This window comes from Herpailurus yagouaroundi, unplaced genomic scaffold, assembly GCF_014898765.1.
Source record: "Herpailurus yagouaroundi ecotype Mexico unplaced genomic scaffold, PumYag 142, whole genome shotgun sequence".
In the NCBI taxonomy this organism is placed as follows: Eukaryota; Metazoa; Chordata; class Mammalia; order Carnivora; family Felidae; genus Herpailurus; species Herpailurus yagouaroundi.
In genome coordinates this window covers 25412238-25422222 of record NW_024412397.1, presented here as the reverse complement: position 1 = coordinate 25422222, position 9985 = coordinate 25412238, and the positions used below count along the sequence as shown (strand labels likewise).

General features: G+C 46.4%; 1 protein-coding gene across 3 annotated transcripts in view; it reads left to right on the top strand.

Moving 5' to 3' along the window:
- LIPG (lipase G, endothelial type) overlaps positions 1 to 3979 on the top strand; it is a 20848-nt gene extending 16869 nt beyond the window's left edge. For all 3 annotated transcript variants that reach the window (XM_040478866.1, XM_040478864.1, XM_040478865.1), the window contains exons 9-10: positions 966 to 1070; positions 3263 to 3979. In XM_040478866.1, the coding sequence (XP_040334800.1) occupies positions 966 to 1070; positions 3263 to 3284 (127 nt within the window). In that variant the 3' untranslated portion in view covers positions 3285 to 3979. The remainder of the gene's footprint in view (positions 1 to 965; positions 1071 to 3262) is intronic.
- The last annotated feature ends 6006 nt before the right edge of the window (positions 3980 to 9985 follow it).

The following is a 9985-nucleotide window of genomic DNA, read 5'->3' as shown; positions in this document are numbered from 1 at the left end:
TTATTTATTTTTGGGACAGAGAGAGACAGAGCATGAGCGGGGGAGGGACAGAGAGAGAGGGAGACACAGAATCGGAAACAGGCTCCAGGCTCTGAGCCATCAGCCCAGAGCCCGACGCGGGGCTCGAACTCACGGACCGCGAGATCGTGACCTGGCTGAAGTCGGAAGCTTAACCGACTGCGCCACCCAGGCGCCCCTGGTAAAGGTTCTTAAACCTGTTCTGCAGGTGGCGTTCGTCCTTTCCATCGGCATCAGGATCAGGTATCCCGTACATCTGTCAGTCGCGGGGTCATAGAACGCCACACCACAGAGGCTGCGGTAACCCACGTGGTTTGGCTGTACGTTAGAGTTGAAATGGTTATTAGACTAGTGATTTTTCTCTGCGACCTTGGTTGAGCATTTTCTGACTCACAGCTGCATCCATTTATGCTTGTTGATGGGTGCTTATGAGCACCCCACTGGAGGTACATTGAATTCCTCCATTTGAGGAGACTGTGGTCCACCATAGATACGGGAATCCATGAACAATTCGAGGCAGTGTATGATGCGTAAAATAAGACGAAGCATTTATTATTAACTCCATGCCGTGCATGGGAATGACAATAGCAAAGGCAACACCTATAAAACAATATGCTTTTCTATTGAGGTCAAGGGCTTGGGCAGTCAGGGAGACTTCAGAGAGGCTATGCCTTGAAAGGCAGGTAGCCTTTTGGATGGACAGACAGGAGAAGGTGGAAGGTGTGATCAAAGGGCTGCATGAACCAAACCACGGGAGATGTCAGAGTGGGACATGGCAGCAGCAATGAGGGGTTCTGAAGATTCTGAGTCAAGGTGTGGCATGATGAAAGCCCTTTTCTCCTCACTTGGTCCACTTTGGATCCAGAAAGCACCGTCTGGCTAAGGCACAGCAATGTGCCTCCCCCACTTGAGTTTTGGCTACATGAGTGGCTTCTTCTTCCTCCTAGGTTGACCTTTTGTGTGGAAGACCTTGACGACACCAGCATATCCCCCGGCCAAGAGCTCTGGTTTCACAAGTGTCGGGATGGCTGGAGAATGAAAAATGAAACCAGGTAACCAGGGACTTTCTCATAGGGTCATGCGGTACCTGTTAGACAGGTCACCTAGCATGTGCTGGATATGGGTCTGGGTGCTTGGGATGTAGCAGTGAACAGACCAGATACAGATCTCCTCTTTCGTGAAGCTGACCTGTTGGGAAGAGATAGACCAATCCGTGGAATATGCAGGATGTCAGAGGGCATTTGTGTCCCTTTGCCCCTTGGTCCAACTCCCCTTCAAGATGTTCACAGATGATGGTCCTGCTGGAGTCAGGCCATCTTAAGTTGAACTTCTCCTTAGTGACAAGGGCTACAGGAAGATTCCAGGGCCCCTAGCTTCCTTCTGGGCACCCGTTTGGAATGGGGACTCAGGTGGGAGGTAAAGGGGAAGGGCATGGTATAATCCCCATTTTTAGGTTTTTCTGGAACCCCGGGTGGGTGTCAGGGATAGTGATCAGCTCTTCCCCTTTTGGAGAAGCAGGAGTGCTCATGTGTATGACACTGAACCAGACAAAAGGCACGTCTTGATTCTGTGTCCCATGACCCCATGCTGGAGTCCCATTATTTCAGATTTGAGGAAGGCAGATCTCATGGTGTGAGGCAGCAGGTGCATCCAAAAGGGAAATTCATCACAGAGTCTCTGAGCCTAAACACCTGCTTCTGGAGGACGGAGACAGGCCCCTCGATGGCTTCCACCACTTGCCCCAACTGAGATGCTGTATAATAATGCAGCCTCCATACACCGAGCACACGACACGCGCCCACCTGTGTTTAGTGCCTTTTCTATGTTCGCTCATTTACTTGTATCACCAGCCCCGTGACATTGGTGCTGTTAACCCTGTGTACTGTTGTGGACCCTGAGGCTCAGGGAAGTTAGGTCACTCTTTCCAGCTCCCCCAGCAGGCAATGGTAGAGTGAAGATTTGATGTTGGTTTATTTTAAAGCAGGTACTCTTTTTTTTTTTTAATTAAAAATTCTTTTCATGTTTATTTTTGAGAGAGAGACAGAGCATGAGTGGGGGGAAGGAGCAGAGAGAGAGAGAGAGGGAGACACAGAATCCAAAGCAGGTTCCAGGCTCTGAGCTGTCAGCACAGAGACTGACATGGGGCTCGAACATTCAGGATGTGAAATCGTGACCTGAGCTGAAGTCGGAAGCTCAACGGACTGAGCCGCCCAGGTGCCCCGTCTGTACTCTTTCTTGAGCATGGAGGGTTCACTTACTCAGATAAATCACCTCACTCTGATCTGGGTATCAATTATCAAGCAGCTGCACCCATTCGGGGGGCCCCTGTGATGAGCCCTCTGCCAACCCTGGGGACCAGGCTTCATCCTGACTGCTCTGTGTCCTGTTCAGGATCACCAGCCTGATCACAACCTTGGTGATCACAGGACATGTAGGATTCTGAAAACTGCCCATCGAATGGCTCAGTCTAGTGCAGGCTCATAGGATATTCTGCTATAATAATAACTTTAGTTCTTTACATTCGTATTCAGATTATTACCTTTCCAAAGTGCTCCCCCATGCATCAATTTCATTGATCCTCAGAATAGCCGTGTAGATGGTACGCACCCAGGAAGGATCACTGTTCTTATCATTATTGTTATGATAACATATCTTATGATAAAACATTTTCTTCTTCTTTTCCGCTCCGGAACTTTGTAACAGCTGAGGATGTTATGTTGATACTTATGTAATGTTAGTACCTCGTCCTACTAACATCCTACCTTACTCATCCTGGTAATGAGAAAGCCAGTCATTACCCCCAAAAGAACATAAGGCGATAGAAGCCTGAGTCATGCATCGACACTAGGAAGTTGTGACAATCCCTAGACATAGGTTATGCCTTCGGTATCCTCTCACCTGATGTGGATACTGTTCGCCTATTCACCGATAAAGAGACTGAGGTTCCAAGAGGTTCAATTGCATGTTCGTGTAGCTGAGACTAGAATCAATATCTCTGGATTCTGTCTTGCCCCCTTCCTGCCACCCTACAGTCGCTCTCGTATTTCTGGATCAAGGCAAAGAGGATCATGGATAGTTTTCCCTGCATTTGTGTGTGTGTGTGTGTGTGTGTGTGTGTGATAGGTGTGTAAGAAAGCTTGAACTTGTGGCAAACACAGTACACCCTCAGTACAGGCTGCACGTTTGCCAAGCAAGCCAGGTGAGGATGCCAAATATTGCTCATCTCTTACATGGTTCCTTTCAGCCCAACTGTGGAGCTTTCCTGAGGGGCCAGTGAGGCCCACTCACACCCGCCTTCCAGACACATGGAGGAAAGTTACTGCTGAGGACCCACCTGATGGAAGGACCCCTCTTGGCCTTGATCCTCAGGCACTGGCAAGAGACTGTTTGCTGGGCCCAGGACCTTACCTCCTATGACTGTTGGGACTTCTCGCCAGAGGGGACCATACGCTGCTGTTCCTGCTGTTCCTGCCGCTCTAGAATTGCTCTAACTCCAGACCTGTGTGCGAAGGGTCGGACGCCCGGGCCTCCTGCGCACACTGCACTGGTTTCTGGGTGACTGGATGAGCCTGTGCTTCGCCTGACAGGGGACACTTGTGAAAGCGCATGGAGGACTGTCAGCTGCCTGATCTGAATGGTGGGGAGAGGTCTTTCCACTGGGAGCTGACTCGTGTCACGATGGCAGACCCATGATCTCATTTGCCCAGAGGGAGGGGAGTATAGATGTGGGGTGGTGGCGAGGCCCTCACTGTTGGGGTTCGGTGGGCTGCATTGATCAATAATCATTACATTGCAGGCATTCCGTCCTGCTCCCCAGCTTACTCTCTAAAGCACACATCATTGGGTGTCTTGGTTTTCCAGTTGCTTATTGTTTGATTGGACAGATGTTTATTAAGCACTTAAACTTGATTAGCACAAGGCAGTAGACGCATTAGTAAACCTTTCCAGACTTGGAATCTAATGGAGCTGGGATTTCTAGTCTCCCTTCCAGTTTAGATGATCCATGAATATACATGGGATGAAGGGCACAATGGACACCGGGAGGGCTACAGGGTGTAAGCCTCGGGGATCCGAGGCTTGAAGTGGTTTCAGCTATTTCTTGTTACTTAGCGTGCACACTCCCTGTAAGAGCGACATGTTTGATCACTTGCATGGAAACGACAGAGTGCCACACGTGCTGGGGATGGAACCGTGGCCCATCTCCAAATGCGATTGCTTCAGAGCAAAATCTCTTCTGCTTGGGGAGGTAGAAGGCATCATATATCTGTTATACGTATCTGTTCATACAGAAACCAGCACCTGTCAAACAGAGCTGGCGCTAAGATTCAATAGAATGCCTTTTCCTCCGTGGAATATCTTGCTCTAATAGCAGCGCCTTCTCTGTGTTGAACTTAGAAAAGCCTCCAATTGTAGCTCTTGACATAAATGAATATATGCGATATCTGAGAAACTGGTTTATACTTTTCAAAAGATTTGCATGTGCATCACTTCGCTGGAGACTCACAAGAGGAGCGCAAGGCAGCTAATGTCTGTTTTACAACACGAAGGCTTAATGAGGTTCAGCCACATGCCTAGATTTATATCCCAGGTCGGTGGTGGAGCCCGGTGAGGACCCAGATTTCCTGGAGGCAAAGCCCGTGGTGTGTTCATTTCTGCAACTTCCTCAAGATGTCTACAGCCTTTTGACCCCAACAGGCCTCAGAGGTGACAAGCAAGGAGCTGGTTTTTGGAGGCATCCATTAAACCATAAACCCTTATATTAGTATATAGCCAGGGGAATAAGAGGTTGGGCCTTTTATGGACGAGATTTATTTGGAAGGAGGTGTGATGTCAAATTGGGGAGAAGAGTGATTTTTCTTTGTACTTCGGTTTTTCGAAAGATGTTGTTTTAACCTGTGTTGTGCCAAAGTTGTGTAATTGTTCAATGCCAGACTTTTGAAGACGTAACCAGTCAAGTCTTAGTTCAAGGTGTTTTCTTAAATTGTGTGCTTCTTCTGTTGCTTCTGTGAATGCTTTCTAGCCAAAGTGGAGCTTCTGTTATTGGCCATGCCTCCTGATTACTTCTGCCTTCTGTTGTTAGGAATGGAAGCCTCGGGAATCAAATCCTCAGTGGGTCCTGTATTTATACATTTGGCTTGAAGCCTTAGTTGTATATAATGATGCTTTTTTTTTTTTTAACACGTAGAGTACTATTTATTTCTCCAGTGTATATAATGTATAAAAACAAATATATGGTTAGTTTTTATTTTAAAATTAACCAATTTCAAGATGAAAAATTTTTAATAGGAAAATAATAAAAATCTATATAACTCTTTGTGGTCTGGCCTCTCAGTTCTTAACATTTGAAAGAATTATGGCTGCCCAAGCCTAGAGTTTGATGAAAAGTGACCTACATATAAGCTATAGTCTCTATTTGGTACTAATTATCAGTAGGAAGTGGACAACAGCTTCTTTCACTAAAGAACAAGAAGGAAAACTGTTTGAATGGCAGAAGTGCCTGAAGTATACATTAGGAAAAAGGAGGGGTGGCTGCACGTTGGTGCACATTGCCTGGGACCCAGATAGCAGTAACTTATGCTGTAACTATGCAGGTAGAAACTGAATTCTCTATTTTATTAAAGTCTCAGTTGGTATTGAGGCTCGGCTCCTTAAAGCAGGGTCCAGGCTCTAAGTTTTTGCTGTTCCAACCACAGGGTGTTCGCTTCATCCCCACAATCCAAAGTGTCCCCCGTCAGGTCCCCTTCCAGCCCACGAGAAGGAAGAGGAGAAGAATATTGAAATATTCTTGAACTATTTTGAAATATTCTTGAACTATTTCAATACTGAAAATATTGAACTAGATAAAGCTCATATTTGTCAAACTCTGACATCTCTTTCTTATGCCTCTTGCTTTCTTCACTACACAATATCAAGGGCACTTCTCTTGTTGCAATAGAGCTTAATGGTCCTTTTGTAAATGGCCACAGAAATGTCCATACAGTGAGGGGACCATCATCTTTTCCTTAGCTGTCCCTCCATGGCTGGTCATCAGGTCCACGTTCCTTCCCTGCCGACTGCGTTACCCTGGTGCCTCCTTTCCTACTGCACACTCTCATGTGGCTGCAAGCACTTCCCCTCCCCTACCCCTCAGACGTTCCCTTTTCCAAATTTACTTGAGTTTCTACTCCCTCAACCCAAGCCCTTGTTTATTCGGTGTAGCTAACTCCCAAGAGGGATTGTTGGAAGCTTTCAACTCAGTCATGCTAATGTATCAATGGCTAGTAAGGTTTTAGCTAGTCCAGAGTCATTCCCATTGTCAAAATAGGATGCTTGTTAACCCAAATTAATCTTTGATTTGCACTGAGGTGGCAGGGCAAATCAAAAGGAAGGTTTCCTGTTAGGGCAGGAAAATATTGGGTCAGGGTGGTGGTCCTGCTTGGGAATCTTTCCTCCAAAAAATATTGCTGTTTTGCACAGTTGATCCCCTGCCTTCACTCCTGACCTATAGCTCCTGGGAGCACCAGTATTTGTTTTTTCCCTCCCCCTCCTCCCCAATAGTTTCCATGGGGGCAGTAGTTGCCATGGAGAAGTGGCGAGAGGTGTCGAAGCTATCTTTTGTAACTGCGGGTTTATCTACAAATTGGGGATGGGTTCTCCTAAAAAAAGATGAATAAGTAAAGGAATAAAGGTAAAACAAACTAGTGTTCAAGTCACTTGTTCTAAACACCTGTGGTTAGCAATATCATTTAACCTTGACTTTCTTTATAGCGTGCCCGTGTATGTATGTGTTGTGATGGGGAAGGGCTTCTGAAAGAGTCTGGAAGCTAGGACAGGTCTAAGCAGGCAAGGGCTCAGGCCCAGAGAGCAGCAAGGAGTAGTTAACTGGCCCAGCGTTAGTTATGACAGCCCAAAAGAATGCACACTCTACCTGTCTATACTTTCACGGGAGGTGGGTGGTCATGGTCAGATGCCATATGTGAACCTTGCAAGTGTTGAGGCCAGGAACAGAGGCTGGGGTTATTTCACTGGGGTGTGGAAGGTGGGAGTACACTTTATTATGATTTTTAAGTGTTGATTTATTTTTGAGAGACAGAGAGAGAGTTGGGGAGGGGCAGAGAGAGGGGGACAGAGTATCTGAAGTGGGCTCTGTGCTGATGGCAGAAAGCCCAATGAGGGGCTTGAACTCACAAATTGTGAGATCGTGACCGGAGCCGAAGGGTCTGCTTCGGTGAGCATCGGTGAGCTTAACCAACTGAACCACTCAGTGCCCCCCACCCTTTTGGGGGGAGTACCCTTTATTTTTGTATTTTTATTTTATTTTTAAAGTTTATTTGTTTATTTTGAGAGAGAGAGAGCATGGGTGCATTCAAGTGGGGGAGGGGCAGAGAAAGAGGGAGAGAGAGAGAGAATCCTAAGCAGGTCCCGTGCTGTCAGTGCGGAGCCTGGACGCAGGGCTAGATTCTCAGAATGAGATCATGACCTGAGTTGCAACCAAGAACCGACGGCTTAACCAACTGAGCCCCCCAGGCGCCCCTGGAACACACTTTAAAAGTAAAGATATCTTGCCTGCTGCCCTGGTCAGTATCTCAAGACAACTTCAGTGCGATGGTTGTGAAGTCAAAGCCTCAGCGATTTATTGGGAGGGACACCATCGCATCGTGAGCTCAACAATTTGTTTGTTTATTTATTTATTTATTTTTTGGTCCGCGATATCAGTCCTACTGTCTGTCCTGGGTCTTTTTAAAAGATAAACACAGCTTTCTTCTTTCTGACTGAGCTACCTTAAACTCTCCATGCAGGCTTCTTTTGGCCTGTCAAAAAGAGACCCTCGGAAGGGTGGCTTCATAAACCCTACAGTCATCTTCCTGGTGATCAGGCAACTCTTGTCTCTCCCTCCAAGGCAGGCTTCTTCATTAGCTGTTCTCCTACTTCTCCCTCTCCCTTGCTTCCTCTCCCCTTCCCCTTCCCCTTCCTCCCCTCCTTCTCCTCTTCCCTCCTCTTCCTCCCTCTCCCTTCTTCCCTCCCTCTTCTCCCCCCTCCCCCTCCTCCCCCTCCCCTTTCTCCCCATCTCCCCCTCCCTCCTCCATTCCTCTATCTTTGGTGAAGTATCTGCTCAACTCTTTTCTCCCTTTTAGGGGAAGTTGTTTGTTTTCCTATCATTGAACTCTGGAGGTTCTTTACATGTTCTGGATATAAATTATTAGACATGACTTTCATATACTTTCTCCCAGGCTATGGTTTATCTTTTTAGTCACCTAACGGAGTCTTCTGAGGAACGATGTTTAAAATTTTGACGCAATACAGTTTATCAATTTGTTCTTTTATGGATGTTGCCTTTAGTATCATCTGTAAGAAAAATTTACCTAACTCAAGGGTACAAAGATTTTCCTTCTGTCTTATCTAGGAGTTTTATAGTTTTAGGTTTTACATTTAAGTCTATGATTCAGTTTAGGTTAATTGTTTTACATGGTGTGAGATATTGATCGAGGTTCATTTTTTTTTGCATACAGATATTTGTTTCAGTACCATTTGTTGGAAATACCATATTTCCTCTAGACAACTGTGTTAGCACCTTTGTCAAACGTTGTCGTCTGTGTGTGTGTGACTTTGTTTCTAGACTCTGTTTCACCGATCTATTCATTTGTTTTGATGTCAACGGCACACTCTCTCCATCACTGTAGCTTTATAATAAGTCTTGAAATTGCACCCTGATAGTTTTCCCACTTTGTTCCCAGGTTGTTTTAGCTATTCTAGGTCATATGCATTTTTATATGCATTTAAGAATCAGCTGCCAATTTCTACAAAAAGCCGGCTGAGATTTTAGTAAGATTGCATTGAATCTAGAGGCCTGTTTGAGACTTGATGTCTTTTTTCTTTGTATAAAACAATTTTTAACGGTTTATTTTTGAGAGAAAGAATGAGACAGAGCGTGAGCAGGGGAGGGGCAGAGGGAGGCAGACCCTGAATGTGAAGCAGGCTCCAGGCTCTGAGCTGTCAGCACAGAGCCCCAAGTGGGGCTCGAATTCACGAATTGTGAGATCATGACCTGAGCTGAAGGACGCTTAACTGACTGAACCACCCAGGCGCCCCAACGTCTTTTCAAAAATTTTAAATTCAAGTTACTTAACATACAGTGTAGTCTTGGCTTCAAGAGTAGAACCCGGTGATTCATCTCTTACATATGACACCCAGTGCTCATCCAGAAAAGTATCCTCCTTTATGTCTGTCACCCATGTAACTCCCTTCCACCTCCACATGGAACACTTTTTAGATTGAATTCAATATTTTATAGCTTGACTGTCTATGACAGACAGCATTATTTCTTTAGGGGGCTTGGCTTACTCTTTCTGAATGCACAAAAAAACTACTTTTGAGTAGAACCATGTTAAGCAATATGCAATCACTTACTTACAGTGGCATTTTTATTTTTAAAATTTAAAATTTGGCCAAAAATGTCGAGATGCCACTTTGCATGGTGCAGGGGGAACTGCCACTCTCCTTCCCAGGCTGCTGGGAGAGTTGGCAGTTGAGGGCTGTCAGATGAGCCTCTCTCCAGGAGTTGGCCTCAGCCAACCAAGGAGCTCAAAGGCACAGTTCCTCCCCCGGGGCGGGGGGGGGGGGCAGTACTTGGCCATTGACTGGTGATTAGGCTCCCCCTTCTCCCTGCTCAAGACAGGACTGATCTGAAGCCTTAGGGGCTGCAGATCTCCTGGTGGGACCAGCCCCTCCTGCTGCCCTTGAACTCCCACCCCCCCCATCCCCACCTCACCCCAGGTGTGATCCCTGAGAGCAGTCCCAGCAAAAGTTTTGCATGCAGATCTCCACCTCACGCAGACGACTGTCTCCTGGGAATTCATCTGAGGCCAGATTATTTCCTAACCAGCTTCCAATTAGTTCCAAGCTTTGAGGAGTGTAGACAGAGAAAATAAGGTCAGCCTTTGAGGCTCAGAGATGAGACTGGGCCAAATAGGAAGGCAATTATCACTGG